Source organism: Cnephaeus nilssonii, assembly GCF_951640355.1.
Source record: "Cnephaeus nilssonii genome assembly, chromosome: 1".
NCBI classification, from domain to species: domain Eukaryota; kingdom Metazoa; phylum Chordata; class Mammalia; order Chiroptera; family Vespertilionidae; genus Cnephaeus; species Cnephaeus nilssonii.
This window is the reverse complement of record NC_137072.1, coordinates 88244648-88261867: the sequence shown is the minus strand read 5'-3', so window position 1 is coordinate 88261867 and position 17220 is coordinate 88244648. Positions and strand designations below refer to the sequence as shown.

The following is a 17220-nucleotide window of genomic DNA, read 5'->3' as shown; positions in this document are numbered from 1 at the left end:
GTAACACTTTACTTTATGCCTTGAATCAAGTGTAATTCTTTTTTTATGGATTTGAGAGAGAGAGAGAAACATCAATTTGTTGATCCACTTATTTGTGCATTCATTAGTTAGTTCTTGTAGTGCCCTGTCCAGGGATCAAACCCATAACCTTATTAGCATATCAGAATGATGCTCTAATCAACTGAGCTACCCAGCCATGGCCTCAAGTGTAGTTCTTGATAGTGGAAATTATAATCTGTCATAATTAATTTGGGCAATGAAGCCTATTAATTAATCCCTATATTTTAGTTAATTTATAAGAGCAGCCTAGGAGACTGCCCGAGTGACCCTGTTGCATATCTTTCCAGAGAACTCAGCTGCAGCAGGCTGAAAGGCACCATATTCCTTAGAAAAGGAAGGCATGGATGTGATATGTCTTACAATTTGTGTAATATTTTACATTTACACACATATTACTCATTTGATCTTTGCACCTAACCTATGCTATTTGCCAAGATTCATTTTTATTAAACTTACATCTGAACATTTCTTTTCTCTTTTGGGGGAATAATGCAAATGGTATTACTTTTTTTTTTCTGAACATTTATTGCTGGTATATAGAAATACAGTCAATTTTGTATGTTAATCTTCCATCCTGTGACTTTATTGAACTGAATATTTCTAGAAGTTGTTTTTGTAGATTCCTTGGGATTTTCTATGTAAATAATAGTGGAGACAGTTTCTTCCTTTCGAATCTATATGCCTTTTATTTCCTTTTCTTGCTTATTATCTAGAACTTCCAGTAGTATGTTGAATAAATGGTGAGAGCATACGTCATTGTCTTGTTCTGAATCTTAGAGGGTAATCATTCATTCTTTCATCATTAAGGATGTTACCTGTAGATTTTTTGTAGATACTCTATCAAATTGTAGTTTCCCCGTTCCTATTTTTCTGAGGTTTTTTATCATGAATTATTGAATATTGTCAGATGCATTTTTTATATCAATAGATTTGATCATGTGATTTTTTCTTTAGCCTGTTTTGTGTTAAATTACATTGAATTTTCAAATATTGAACCAGCTTTGCATTCTTGCATAAACCTCAGTCAATCATGATATATTATTTTTTATATGTCATTTAGTTCTATATGCTGATAGTTTGTTAAGTTTTATGTCTATATCCATGAGGGATATTGGTCTGTAGCAGGCGTCCTCAAACTACGGCCCGCGGGCCACATGCGGGTGTTTTTGCCGTTTTGTTTTTTTACTTCAAAATAAGATATGTGCAGTGTGCATAGGCATGTGTTCATAGTTTTTTTTAAACTCTAGTCCGGCCCTCCAACGGTCTGAGGGACAGTGAACTGGCCCCCTGTTTAAAAAGTTTGAGGACCCCTGGTCTGTAGTTTTCTCTTTTGATAACTGTGTTTTTATGGGTTTGATATCAGGGTAATACTGTCTTTATAAAATGAACTGAGATGTGTTTCCTCCTATTTCCTGAAGAGAATGTGTAAAATTGTATTAATTCTTCTTTGAATATTTGACAGAATTTCCCAGTAAAACCACCTAGGCCTGAAGATTCTTTTTTGGAGGGTTTTTGAATTACAAAATCAATTTCCTTAATAATTATTTGGCCATTCAACTTATCTATTACATATCAATTGAGTTGTAGTTGTGCATTTTGATGAATTGGTCCATTTCATCTAAGTTGTCAAATTAATGTCTGTAGGAATGTTCATAATACTCCCTTATGATCCTTTTTGTTTACCCTGTTCTTTCTTCCTTTTCATATATTCCCAAGGTTCCTTTTAATCATTTCACTTCTGTTTAGAGAACTTCTTTAGCCATTCTTTTGGGGTACGTCTGCTAGCCACAAATCCCTTTTGTCTGAGAATGACTTGATTTTTCCTTAATTCTTACATTTTTCTCTGGATCTAGAGTTTCAGGTTGACATTTCTTTCAGCTCTTAAAAAATATTGTTCCAATTTCTTCTCTCCTCTATGTGGTATGATGAGAAATCCACTCTGGTTAGAATTCTTTTCCCCCTATAAATTAGATACTATTTCTCCCTCTGACTTCTTGTCTTCAGTTGCAGAAGTTTGGTTATGATGTGCTTTGGCGTGTATTTCTTTGGACTTTTCTTTTTGGTGTTTTCTAAGCTTCTTTCATCTATGGGTTTATGTCCTTTGCCACATGTGGGAAATTTTTAGTCATTTTTCAACATACTTATTGTCCTCTTTTTCTCTTTTCCTTCCAGTCCTCTGAGGATATGCAAATGTTAAGTGTTTTGTTATAGTCCCACGTGTCCCTGAAGCTCTGTTTTTGTTGTTGTTTTACAGTTTATTTTCTTGGTGTTGTTCAGATTGGGTAATTTCTTTTGTTCTATCTTCCAGTTCACTGATTCTTTCCTCTTTCCTCTCCACTTTGCTGTTGAGCCCATGCATTGAGTTTTTATTTATTTTTAAAATATATTTTTTCATTTTAAAATTTTATTCTTTTTCATATCTATTTTTTGCTGAGACTTCCTATTTTTGTTTCAAGTGTTCGGAATTAGTCATTTAAGCAGTTTTATGATAACTATTTTAAAATCTTTGTCAGATAATTCTAATATCTCTGTCATCATGGTGTTACTATGTATTGATTATCTTTTTTTATTCTGTTTCAGATCTTCCTGGTTCTTAGTATGATGAGTTGTTTGTTACTGTAATCTAGACACTTTTGTATTATGATATTCTGGATCTTATTTTTATATGTATTTTTCTGTTATAACTCAGGAATTATTGGATTACTGGTGGGTGGTAATAGAAGCCTAGATTCTCTACTCAGTCTCTGTTGACACTCAAGAGGGAGGGACCGGCTGGGCAAAGATTGGAGTTCTGCCGCCCTACCATGTTTCCACTCACATTGTGGTAAGGGTAGTTTTGTTTCCACTAAGCACCAACCCAAGGGGAGGGGGAAGACCACCTCATTACTGCCTTCTCTGACCTCTCCCTGGAGAGAGTTTTGTGGTGCCTGGTTAAGCCTTAGAAACATAAGTCTAGGCCTCCCACTGGCCTTTGCTGGTGTGTGTGGGAGTAGGGCCACAGTTTTTTTCTGTGGTGTTTGGCTGGAGTAGAGCAATTATTATCTGAAAGTTTTCTTTCCTAGTCCTTTGGTTAGAGAGAGCAGGCTTGTTTGGTCTGTCATACCCCATGGCTTTTTGGGGTTGCCAGCTTCTTCAGCTCCAATCTGGGATATAGGAGGCAAAAAGAAAACCTTGAGAACTCATTACCATGCCATCCCTCAGGTTGCAAGGTCCCTAGGTGGTCTTTCTCTTCTCTACCTTTTAGAGCCTTCTCATGTCTGTTTTATACATAATGCCCAAGGTTTTAAATTATACTTAGTGGGAGAAATAGGGAAACACATCTATTCCCATTTTCCCAAGTCTGAGGTTCACATTTTTCTTTTCATTTTTTAAAATACGTTTTTACTGATGTTTTAGAGAGAGAACATCAAGGAGAGAGCACATCATCAATTGGCTGCCTCCTGCACATCCCCTACTGGGGATCGAGCCCACAACTTGGGTATGTGTCCTGACTGGGAATCAAACCAGTGACCTCTTGGTGCATGGATCAGCACTCACCCACTGAGCCACACCAGCCGGGCAGATACTCATATTTTTAAAAAATTTCAGGAGATAACTATTTCCCTGGCAAAACTATTAATAATTAAAATGATGGTCAGAAGTTTTTCCAGAGGGAAAGATGCTTTTTACAAAGCTTATTTTTAAGATAAGATTTGAGTAAGATATTTAAAACCTTATAGATATATTCCAGTATTTATAAGGCTGTCATGTAGAAATGAAACACCCTCATCCTCATCAATATAACCTGCCTAATTTCATCAAATACTTTACATCAGTTACCATGAGAAGGAAGCGTAGGACTCCTCAGTCATCCCTCACCTACCAGATTGTCATTCACAATGTCTTAGTGCATCTCTTAATCAGACCTCATTTCCATCTACAACTCCCCAGACTTTTGCTAATTACTCTTTGGAACTCATGATCCTCCTCTGAACTACACTTTTTAAAACCTATGTCCCCACCCAAACAAAATCCTGGTTGAAAGGCTCCCAGTTATGGTAAAAGCTAGGACTGAAGATGGCTTTCCTGGAGTTGGTACTGGAAGGAGCAGGTCCTGGCTCCACCCTTCTGGGCTGGCTTGAGGAATTAAAGACAAGGAGCCTCAGTTATCCAGTAGTCCTCCAAGAGATGGGGAAATAAATTGGGTAGAAACTGACCTGGCAAGGGAGACAAAGGTGGAACTATAGAGAATGGAATTGAGAACACATTTTTGGGGGACCCCTATAGAAAAGAAAATGTGGGTTATTAAAAAAAACAAAAACACAACTTTCTGTGAAGATCATGAAATTTGCAAATCAGATGTACTTAGACCCTGAGGACATCTTCAGTTTTCTATCTGAGGAAACTGTGTTACAGGTGTTGGGAACCAGGACATGATTGTTTCAAGAGCCATCATCCCCAACTATGGCTCTACTGTATCTTCATTCCTGTGGGATTTTTTCTGTTTTGTTTTGTTTATTAAGAAAAAGGTCTTTTAAGATTTTTTAAAGATGGCCAAAACCGGTTTGGCTCAGTGGATAGAGCATTGGCCTGCGGACTGAAAGGTCCCAGGTTCAATTCCGGTCAAGGGCATGTACGTTGGTTGCAGGCACATCCCCAGTAGTGGGTATGCAGGAGGCAGCTGATCGATGTTTCTCTCTCATCAATGTTTCTAACTCTCTATCCCTCTCCCTTCCTCTCTGTAAAAAATCAATAAAATATATATTTTTTTAAAAAAGATTTTTTAAAGATGATTTGACTTTGGGTAGTGGGAACACTGCAACATACAGATTATCTATAATAATAAAAGGATAATGTGATAATTAGACTGGACAGCCAAACGACCTTCCAGACGTCCTTCTGGACGAAGCCACGGCTGCGAGGGCCGAGCCCCTTGCACAAATTTTATGCATTGGGCCTCTAGTGTGTCATAAAAATGTACACAAACATTTTTTATATTTATTATTTAGTTTCAGAAATTCAGTCGTGATGTTCCTTGGGTATGGTGTTTCCTGATTTTTTTGCCCAGGTTGGGCTTTTTTTTTTTTTTAACTACTTAGATTATGTGAGTTTATAGTTTTCACCAATTTGGAAGAAAATTCTTTCTTCAAATATTTTCTGTCCCACTCATACACTTCCTCTCTCTGTTAGACCATATGATGTTGACCTATAGGTCACTGAAGCTTTATCATTTTATTTTTTACTCTTTTTAATCTCTATAGGTTTTAGTTTGGGTAATTCTTATTGTTATGTCTTCAGGCATCTCTTCTGCAGCATCTAAATTATTAATTCCTATTCAGTGAACTTAGTATTTTGTATATATTGTAAATTTTTCATCTTTAAAAGTTCTGTTTTTTAAAAAAACTTTATTTCTCACCTCATTATGTTTATATTTTTCTTTATATCCTTAAGCACATATGTACTAATTCTCTTCAAGTTCTTGCCTGCTAATTTAGTCATCCTGTAACTTCTTGGTCTGTTGCTCTTGACTAATTTTTATCTTGGTTTGGTTATTACTATTCCATCTCTTTATATGTCTAGTAATTTTTTATTGGATAGTGGACATAATGAAGTTTCACGTTCTGTGCTGGATTTTATCTTTTTTCAAATAGTGTTGGGCTTTGTTTTGACAAGAAGTTGTTTATGGATCAGTTTGATCCTTTATTGCTGAGATCAGCAAACATTTTCTTTAAGGGCTAGACAGTAAATATTTTAGGACTGTGGGTAATCTGATCTCTGTTGTAACTGCTCAACTCTTGTAGCTGGAAAGCAGCCATAGACAATACATGGGTGTTACCATGTTCTAATAAAAGTTCATTTACAAAAACAGTTGGCTTTCCCAGGGCTGGTAATTTGCTAACCTTTGCTTTTGAGGCTTGTTTTTTAAGTTTATTAGAGTGGACTTGGAGTAACTTTATTCTACGGCTAGTTTATTTCTTTTCGAGCGTCTCCTGATTGCCTGGATGTTCAGCATGGATTCTCTAACTGGTTGAAACACATGTTCTGTAGCCCTCTGTGAGCTTTTGGAACTGTTCAGTTTACAGTGTTCCAGTCCTGCTTTGCCCGCTCTCATGGTGCTTCCCTCAGTACGTGCACAGCTCGCCATCCAGCCGCGGATTCAAGCAAACCCCTCCTGGAGCAGCCCCCTCCTCTGAAGTAGCCTGCCCCTCCAGTTCCAATTTTTGTCTTCTTAACCAGACAGCTTTGATCTGCTCAGGATCCTCCTCCTCGCTCTGCAGCCCAGAAAGTGTCTCCAAACCTCCCCCTCCCCCAAAAAACACCACACACACACAAACACACACACACACACACACACACACACACACTCAACACACCAAAAGGTACTACAGGGCACACCACATTTCTTTTCCTTCTCTCAGGGGTTATAGGCCTGTACTGCCTGTTGTTCAATATTTGAAAACTGTTTTATATATCTTATTCCATTTTATAGGTGTTTACAGCTGGGGGTTAAGCCCCTTCCCAGTTCTGCCATCTTGGCAGAAAGCTTCTGTGATGATTTTAAAATTAACACTGAAGTTCCATTCCAGACTAGATTCTCTGGGTATGCTGCCTGTGCTTCCATACTTTAAAAAAAAAAAAAAAGGTTCCTCAGGATTCTGACCCCAGTCAAGTTTGAGAGTCAAACGAGTTTTTGGGGGCTAAGTAGAGGTAATTTGAGCACACCAAGTACTGGGCCTAGTATATCTTAAGTGGAGGTGCTGATATTTGAGACTCTAATCAGACAGGAGGCAGAAAAGTCAGCTAAGAAGGAAGGAGGCTGGGAACCAAAAACCTTACTGAAAGGATGGTAGGAGATGGCTTTCCCCTATTTTGGAGTTGGGAAGCTAAGGCTTTATCTCTTCTTCACAGACACCAGATGAAAATAGTGACCAGACTCATCCATTTTTTTCTCTCCTACTAACACGGTGGTAGACCTTGCTGTTATTTGTATCCTTTAGACAGATTAGAGGTTAGAAGGATGGAATTCTGTAGATTATTCCATTTCTACAGTTTTAGGACCAAGTCTCTGGCCCCAGCTTTCCCTTCATTCATGTTCTCCCCAAACTAATGGAAGTTGAGAGAAAATAGGGTGATCTCTATCTGCCTGTGATTTATTTCTCCCTTCCTTCCTTTCTCTCTGAAGCCAGAGTTTTTGTTAGGTAAAGCATGTTAAAGTAATATTTTTATTTACATTATGTGTAGCCATCCATGGGCATTTGAAGAAACTAAAACCGATGCCCTTTCAGAGGTAATTTATCCAAACAGAATAAGCAGGAAAGGATGAATGTGTCCCCCAGGAGATCTGAACTTCTAATGCTAAGGGACCACCACAATAATAAAATTTATTTGAACTTATTTAGGCTTAAAAAGTAATGCATGGATGGAACTGGAGAGCATTATGCTAAGCGAAATAAGCCAGTCAGAGAAAGATAAATATCACATGATCTCACTCATATGTGGGATATAATGATCAATATAATTTGATGAACAACAATAGATCCAGAGACAAATGGTAAGGGAGGGTGCGGTTAGAGAGCAACCAAAGGACTTGTATGCATGCATATTAGCATAACCAATGGACACAGACACTGGGGCGGTGCGAGCTTACCCAGGGTGGGAATGGCTGCGGAGGGCCGTCAATTGGGGAAAAAGGAGACATATGTAAAACTTGAGACAATAAAAAAAATAAGATAAACAACTAACTGAAGATCAAACTTTAAAAAAAAAGTAATGCACATTGTACATTTTATTCTTTTATGTATTACTAGAGGCCCGATGCACGAAATTCGTGCAAGAGTAGGCCTTCGCAGCCATGGCAGCTGCCTCGATCCCTCCTTCGCAGCCAAGGCGGCTGCCTCTATCCTGCGGCTGTAGCTCCAGCTTCGTCTGGAAAGTCGCCTGGAAGGATGTCCGGAAGGACATCTGGTCTAATGAGTATATTACGCTTTTATTATTATAGATGACAAATCTAATGAGACCTTATTATAATGATTACTTTATATGCCTTTATGACTTTAAAAGAAGCTGAAAGAAGAAAGGAGGACAAAGATAAATTTATAGAATTTTATAATATCCTACTAGAAGCCCGGTGCACGAAATTCGTGCATGGAGGGGGGTTGTCCCTCAGCCCAGCCTGTACCCTCTCCAATCTGGGACCTCTGGAGGGATGTCCGACTGCCCTTTTAGGCCTGATCCCGGCCTAAACGGGCTGTCGGACATCCCTCTCACAATCCAGGACTGCTGGCTCCCAACTGCTTGCCTGCCTGCCTTCCTGATTGCCCCTAACCGCTTCTGCCTGCCAGCCTGATCACCCCCTAACCACTCTGCTGCCAGCCTGGTTGATGCTTAACTGCTCCCCTGCCAGCCTGTTTGCCCCCAACTTCCCTCCTCTGCCGGCCTGGTCACCCCTAACTGCCCTCCCCTGCTGGCCATCTTGTGGTGGCCATCTTGTGTCCACATGGGGGCAGGATCTTTGACCACATGGGGGCAGACATATCGTGTGTTGCAGTGATGATCAATCTGCATATTACTCTTTTATTAGATAGGATTATTTGTGTTAATATAAAAGTGTCCTAACCACTTAATAGAATTGACATTCCAGAAAAATATACCATCTTTATCCTGTGACTTCATATATCTCTTGATATGCCTGTAGGTTTATACTAGTAACTTCGCTACTTAATGAAACACAACAACTAAACTTTTTTTTTTTCTACAACTAAACATTTTTAAAAGAATGTTTAGTTCCTGAGTTTTAAGTTACATTGTAGGTGAGATAGTACCTAGAGATACACCCACCAGATGCTTGATACAAGTTTACAGGAATGGCCCTGGCCCGTGTGGCTCAGTTTTTTTTTGCGGTGTTCCACGCACTGAGAGGTCACAGTTTGATTCCCAGTCAGGGCACGTGCCCAGGTTGCAGGCTCGATCCCCTCTCCCTTCCTCTCTCTCTCTCTCTCAAATCAATAAAAACGTATGTTTTAAAAAGTTTACATGAATGTTTCTTTGAGGGGAAAGTGTATTTCAAATTCTAGTCAACATTCTGGTAGTCGGCCTTTTTTGAGTAAGGACTTTGTTTTTTTAGGGCTTCCCAGTTATCCTTTTTTTTTAATTGCTCAGAAACATTCTTTATTCTTTGTATTTCTATAGAGTGTTTTCATGAATATAGGTGAACTGGTGCTCAGTCATCAAGTGTTGGATAAAGCAGTGGTTTCACTTACACTTGGTTTCCACTGAAAACATTGATTTTTCTTTGCCATTCTGCAGTACCTTCTCCAGGCAAATTCCGCTCCCCTGCAGCGCCGTCTCCTTTGGCTCTTCGGCAACCAGTAAAAGCGTTTAGTAACCATGGCTCTGGTTCTCCTGGTGGCCAAGAAACAACACAACTCTCACAAACCACCTCCTCACCTGGGCCTCCCATGGTTCAGAACACAGTCCCAGCAAATGCTCCCAGCAATATCAACAGCGCTACTCTAACCAGACCGACAGGGACAACCGCGATGAGAAGTGGCTTGCCCAGACCCAGTGCCCCTTCTGCTGGGGGTATTCCAGTGCCTCGCAGCAAACTTGCACAGCCTGTCCGCAGGTAAGTGATGTTGCAGCATTCTTGAGCATCGGAAAGTGGGAGGACTGGACTTGCACTCACCTCTGCATTGGATAGTGAACAGAGAGTCCTAATTGGGTTCTCACTAGGGTCTTAGTACAATTTGGATAAAACATTTTTTATTGTTTTAAAGAAAACCTTACATGGGACATTAGGGTATTATATCACTTCGGTTCAGATTAAATTTGCCCAGAAACCTAACATGAGTAAGCATCTCAGAGACCTCCTAGAAAAAATTGTTAAAACCACTCAGTTTGGTTATGGTATTTGTTCATTTTGATTATAATAATGTTCAATAAAGATCGTAAAGGCATATTAGACCCTAAAGTGAAATTTAAGATAACGTTTCTAGCTACCAAGTCTAAGTATAATCTGGGAGGGCAATTTTCAAACTTGCTACAATTCAGAATCTTCTGTGGAATTTGTATAGAGGCCTAAAATTTACTGCCATAGAGCTGGTCTAAAATCTGTGGGTATGCTGGTTTTTGTTTGTTTAATTTTCAGGTGATTCCGAGCCCAGCCATGTTGGGAACTGTGCACCTGTTATCTTTATCTTTCAGGAATGTGATTACCACCATCAGTAAATTCAGGTGTCAAACAAAAGTAAATGTTAAATATTTATTTGCGTGTAAAAAAGTCCATTCATCCCATTAGCTTTCAAACTGCCTATACTTTTTATTCTAAGATAAACATATTACATTTCTGAATTCAATAGTAGAATACAACAGCTTTTTACTATGCACTATGCTAAATAACTTATATGTATCTTATTTTATAATAACACTAGAGGCCCGATGCATGAAATTCGTGCAAGAGTAGGCCTTCCTTCCCCCAGCTGCCAGCAGGCACCCAGGACCCAGGCTTCCCTTGCAGCCCCGGCTTCGTCCGGAAAGGCATCCGATCTAATTAATATATTACGCTTTTATTATTATAAATTATTATAGATGAAACATGTAGGTACTGTTGTTACTCCTATTTTCGGAGAAGAATATTGAAATGTAATGAGGTAAATAAGGTTGGTATTCCATGTGGTTGGAAAGATGAGACAATCTTTTCCTTTCTTTTACTCTACTAGCTATGTTAACAAAAAGAGGTTAGTGAAGTCACCTGATGCCCAGTAAAACTTGGACGTTATGGAAAGATTGAGTGTGGGACGGTTGTGCTGACCACTGTGCAGAGCTTTGATCTCAGTAGTCCCCTGAAACAGCCTGCATTGGATTGTGATGCCTCCTGCAGAGTCATTATCCTGTGTGGGAGATGGGATGGCAGTGTTTCACTTAAGCCCTGCAAGTCACTTTACAAAATTGCTTATTTCAGATCCTTGCCAGCTCCTAAAACCTATGGCAGCATGAAAGATGACAGTTGGAAAGATGGCTGTTACTGACCAGCAAAGAGAAAAATACAGAAGTCCACAGCTTCACAGACACCCCTTCACCAGGCTAAATGACAACTTTTATATGCAGACTGTTCATATGAGACTCTTGGGATTTGTCAAGTCCCAGCCCTCTCTGTCTTAATTAGCACAAACTGACAGAGATGACCAAGCAGCACTTTAATGACATTTAACATCAGATGTGTTTGGTAATCATACAATCACTCTCCATGGAATCACTTTTAGTTTTGTTTAACAGAAACTAACTTGATTTTTTACTATTTGACAGAGGCCAATATCTGGGCAAAAAAACTAATGGATGCCAAAGAGAAAATGCCCTTTTGTAAACGAGAGAGTACCTTTGTGCACAAGAAAATGGTGAATTCAAGCTATCCAAAACTTCACGTTCAACCTAATTTACTGTAAAAATGGTATTAATAAATATTTGTGTTAATGAGAACTAATATTCTGATTAATTACCTGAAATGTTTCACTAGTGTTTCACTGGTACTCCAAGAAACTAGATTTAAGGAGGATGGCAGCTAGAGATTTAAAATGTGATACCTAAATTTGGGAGAATTCTATAAATTAATTTTGCAGATTCATTAGAAATAAAAATGTCATTTGTTTAATGTCAAGTTTTGGATGTAGCTCACATGTCACCGCCATCAAGTAGTGTTACAGCGTGCATCCATCACGTCGCATCGACACATCGGGCTTCTGTGTTTGTTTTGATTGCCAAAAGGGCTTAATGTCAGTTGTACAATCTTTCTACACTTTATAGCTCCTGGCTCAGGAAAGATAGCCTTTGCTATTGAAGCCAACTTCTTCACATGCTGTTATCTGTTACAGAACTGAGAGACCTTGTTTTTATTAGCAGGTTTCCATGATGGGAAAGAGCAAGTAGTGTGTGTCTTTATTCTTTACATAAATAACACCACCTCGGTGCTTACAACCTGGAACAAAACCATACAGTGAGAGAGGGGGGAAATCTATGCACTTAACTTATAAAATCTCTGGTAATGACAGTGTATTGTTGCTATTAATGACACAACGGTCTGTTATGTGGTAGGAGACTAGCCTGCTGAATCCTACCTAAGTGGATCCACTTTAAACTGAGTAACTGTATAAAACGTCCTTCGAAAATACTGTCCCTTTTGACTTTGATTCTGCCTTACATCTATTTTTGCATTTTTGGTAACAAATGAAATCCAGTACATGTGACTCTAACCCTTAAATACTTGCTCTCTAATGGCCCGTATGTATAACCTGGGAATCATTTATTTCAGGTGTGTTTTGGTGTGGTTTTTTTTAGTCTTTTACTAAAAAAAAAAAAAAATTCCTTCTACACCATGCTTCTCATTTTTATGGTGAGAGGTCTGTTTTTAAATATTTGTTTGAACCAGCTCTAAAATATTGGTACTGGAGTCACCTAAAGGATTTTAGGGATTTGAACATACGTTTATTTCCTGTTAGTCAAAGACATTCTGTAAGTTGGCAAAAGAAATTGAGAAATGGGAAGCTTGATGTTCAGAATAGCACTGGGGTTGACATGTTGAGAGACCCCTGTTGTGCCGTGAGTGACACCACGGCTTGACCGTGATGTTAGCTTGACCATAGGGAGTCATTCCCGTTAGTATAAGCAGCTGGAGATTTGACCTGACAGTGCTATGTATTTCGGTGTAGAACGCAAGGAATTTTATCCTTGAATTTGAGGGTGATGGGGGTGGGTCAGGAAAAGATGGCACCAGAATCCACATGATGATGAACTAAAAAATGTTGCTTTTTAGAAAAGATAAAGAAAACATCTGCTTTGGGTGTGTATGGGGTATCCCACATAAAAATCTAAGTGAAAGAAAGAACTAGCCACTCTCTTTTTAAAATCACATATACGCAAAATGAAATAGATCTCAGTTTTCAGTGCAACATTGCAAAACGTATATATATATATATGCTGCAATCTAATAATTAAGAGGGATTTTAACTATTATGAAACACCATGACATTTTTAAGTTAGATTATCGGTTTCAAGAGGAGTATTCAGGTTATTTAACTTTGTTTTTTAAAGGCTGCATCAGAAAAAAAATGTCTATTTTTTTTAATTCAAATATTTCATCACATGTTAAAAATGTATTTGGATCTGAGTTGGGTAAAGTATAATTTTACCTGCTGTTGTACTGCCACAGACCATTGGCTTTTGGTCTCCTAAAGAGAAAAATTGCCTTTTTACTAGAAAGCCTTTGTGTATTGCCAATTTTTCTATTTGGGAAAATCCAAGAATTACTGTGGTTAGTCTTACAGGAGAAATGTGGATTTGATAAACTAGTGCCTATGATTTTAACTTATGTTTGATATATAGTAGTAAGGGTTTTATGAATGTTAAATATTTTTTTGTGCCAACAGCCCAGATTTGTCCTTATATGTAAGCAGAAAGCTATGAGCTCTGCTTCCGAAGTTATTTAATTTTCTCAGTGTTTGAATGTTATTTTTTTGTGTGTTAATAAAAGTGTAAAGAATTGGAAAAATATAAATATTCTTAACTCAAGTATTTGCTGGATCATTTTTCTACAAAACTTGTTTGTAATAAGAAACACTCTGAAGAGTTGACTTTTTTCAGTTTTCATACCTGGAAATCACATTTTGTAAAACTGGGGACCATTCATAATTGTCAGATACTTTTTAAAATTGTTATCTCAATACATCACTTTTATAAAAAAGTTTTTTTGGAAGGAAATTAGATACATGTGTCCCCAGATGTTTGTATAACTCTAGAATTATCTAGACTGTGTATGTTTTTATTGAATGTACAGGCATCAATTTTTGACATTACGCATGGTCCTTTGAGATCACATGAACTTTGATTTGCAAACATTTCTATAGCCGAACTTGTATGTGTGGTTGCCTCCTTAATAAACAGCCTGACCATAATGTTTATTATTAAATTTATATTTGTTTTTCAAGTGTTTTATTAATTTCTGAGTATGATGAGATTCCACTTCCCCCGCCGCCACACGCCGCCAGTTGCCTACAATTGGTTTTAATAAATTTCTCAGTTGATTTTTTTTTAAAAACACACAAACCCAAATCACATTTGATCTTTATGAGGTTGGGAATGTATCATGTTATATTTTCTCTGTCCTGGTCATTTCATATGTGGATCACTTGGAGTAAATTTATAGTTTACTCAAAACTGGTAGGGTCCTGGAACTTTTTCACCTGCTGTAAATTAATATCTAATTAGAAGAAGTTAGCATATATGAAACAAGCAAAATGTCAATTTTAAAAGAGTTTCCAACAGGAAAAATGAATACATTTTCAAAGGAAATACGGGTATTTATTTAGTTGATCATGTGCATCTTTTCTCTCATGGATGAATGGGAAAAATTGAGAATTGTGCGTGATTTCATTAGTTCCCCACATTCCTTTTGGAAGTTTCTAACTGTCCTTTATGTTACAAAAATATTAGAGAAATTATTCTTCATGTTTGAATTTTTCTCCCAAGTCAAGTTAAAAAACTTTTAAGAACCATTTAAAATTAAGTGTCAAATATTTGTAAGTCAATGAATGAGAAGTTGACTTAAACTAGTCCTATGCCAGTACAACAGGAGAACCCACTTGGAGGTTTTTGCGAAGTACTTGCTGTATCAAAGTTCAGCTTTGAGTTATAAAAGCAGAATAAATGTTAGAGAAACTGAGTTGGAAGGACATAGCAAACAGGATCTTCACATGAGCATGAAGCCAAAGTTAGCATCCCCTAATGTATTTTGTATTTTGAATGATCCTGAATATATGTCTGAGGAGACTCAATGAAATGGCCCTCTGCCTGAGCTGGTTTTGGCTCAGTGGATAGAGCATCGGCCTGCGGACTCAAGGGTCCCGGGTTTGATTCCGGTCAAGGGCATGTACCTTGGTTGCGGGCACGTCCCCAGTGGGGGGTGCGCAGGAGGCAGCTGATCGATGTTTCTCTCTCATCGATGTTTCTAGCTCTCTGTCCCTCTCTCTTCCTCTCTGTAAAAAATCAATAAAAAATATTTTTAAAAATTAAGAATTTAAAAAAAATAAAAATAAGAAAATAAGAGTTAACCTAAAATAAAAATTTAAAAAAAAAAAAGAAATGGCCCTCTGGTTGCTAGTCCAAGAATGAAATAGATGCCACTCGTGAACCTTAATACACACGGTTAAAACTGTGCTGAGTGATGACAATTTCAAACCAATTCCTTATCTGCACTGGGTGACGTTAATGTTTTCTTTTTAAAAAGAAGAAAAAAATAAAGCTTTATGATAAAGTAATAGAGATGCATTGTGTCAAAAACTGAAAATATTAATACATATAAAGGTGAAAATGATCCTGCGTTTCACCTGGGGAACCTGCAATCTAGGAATAAATATTGAAGTGCTGACCTAAAATCTATACTAATAATAGCAGAATATGCAAATTGTCTGGGACGCCATCACAGTAATAGCAATGACCAAACAGCAGGCCGACAGACTGCGTGGGGCGGCGAGACCGGCAGAGGGGGTTAGTGAGGGACGACCAAATGAACAGCAGGCTGCGTGGGGTGACCAGGCCAGCAGGGGGGTTAGTGAGGGACAACCAAACAACTGAACAGCAGGCTGCATGGGGCGACCAGGCCAGCAGGGGGGGCAGTTGGGGGCAACCAGGTCAGTGGGGAGGGCAGTTGGGGGCAATTAGGCTGGTGAGGGGGGGCAGTTGGGGGCAATCAGGATGGCAGGGGGGGGCAGTAAGGGGTAACCAGGGGGGCAGTTGGGGGCAACAAGGCCGGCAAGGGGGGCAGTTGGGGGTGGTCAGGCTGGCAGGCAGAGGCGGTTAGGGGTGACCAGGTAGGCAGGCAGGTGAGCAGTTAAGAGTCAGCGGTCCCGGATTGTGAGAGGGATGTCCGATTGCCGGTTTAGGCTTGATCCCTGGGATTGGGCCTAAACCGGCAGTTGGACATCCCCCGAGGGGTCCCAGATTGGAGAGGGTGCAGGCTGGGCTGAGGGGGACCCCCCTCCATGCATGAATTTTGTGCACTGGGCCTTTAGTGGTTATATAAGTGGAAGGGTGAATAGTTTTCTGTTTAAGATAAAAAATACTTTTCACTTACAACCCTGACGTAAGTTTGCTTCTGAACAGAGGTGTGCAATAATTGGTACTGAAAGCTTGACACATTTCCCAATTCCTGATTACAGATATTCCTCAATTTAAAAGATCATATGTATTGTTTGTATCTTTATAACATTAATTGGTGTCTCCTATAAAAGTTATGTTTATTACAGAAAACTAGAGAAATACAGTAAATTATAATGAAGGAAAAGCACTTAATTCCACGGGTAATCAACCACTTAAGTTTGAAGAGAGTTTTTTTATGAAATTGGGAATCGTCATGGTTAAAAGTGTAACTTTTTATTAACTCTGATGTCACTGATGACTTCATTTATAGATAGATTTTGCTAAGAAAATGATCAGTTCCAGGGAAAGTACAAATATTAATTGTAAAACTTTACCAAACCTATATGATCATAGTTCCCCATATAATGTTTATTGAACTGCTCTACACAATCTGCCAAACTGAATTGATAGTATTGGTTGAATACAATTTCAGTTTTAAAACAAAATACTTTAACAAAATAATAGGTACAACCAAATAATCAAGATAGTCTAGAGTTCTCAAATTTAGAATCACCTGGCAGGCTGTTAAAATGCACATTTCTTCACCCCATCCCAAGAGTGCCTGTTCAAAAATAAAACTCTGGTCATGAGAACTAAAATTATAGGAACAGAATTCCCCAGGACAGGTCAGGCGCCATAACTGGACTGACTGTGGCCAAGTGATTGAAATTAAGTACAAACTACGCAGCTCGTAGGAAAACCCTACGGATAGAACGCGGGAAAGACCACTTTCTCTGAAAGTGGTACTATCCCCGGGGAGTGGGCAAACAGAACAATAGGTGCACACCACCGATGTCAGTGCACATCATATAAACCATTGTTTCTCGTCTGGTCCTTTTCCTGGAGCAATCATCATTCCTGTCCTTGACCACCACGAGGCACCTCGGTGTCACTATAAATTCCCCTACTAATAAGTAGCAGGTCGATTTAAGCTATGATTCTGTCATTTGCCTCCAGGAGGAAGAGTTGATTTTTCAAAAGAAATTTGTTTTAATT

The 17220-nt window shown here is 38.6% G+C and overlaps 1 protein-coding gene across 2 annotated transcripts in view; it reads left to right on the top strand.

The window, feature by feature from the left end:
• The window catches only part of SLAIN2 (SLAIN motif family member 2), a 66415-nt gene extending 52415 nt beyond the window's left edge, over positions 1-14000 (top strand). For both annotated transcript variants that reach the window (XM_079775472.1, XM_079775473.1), the window contains 2 exons: positions 9346-9664; positions 11000-14000. In XM_079775472.1, coding sequence (XP_079631598.1) covers positions 9346-9664; positions 11000-11066 — 386 coding nt within the window. In that variant the 3' untranslated portion in view covers positions 11067-14000. The remainder of the gene's footprint in view (positions 1-9345; positions 9665-10999) is intronic.
• The last annotated feature ends 3220 nt before the right edge of the window (positions 14001-17220 follow it).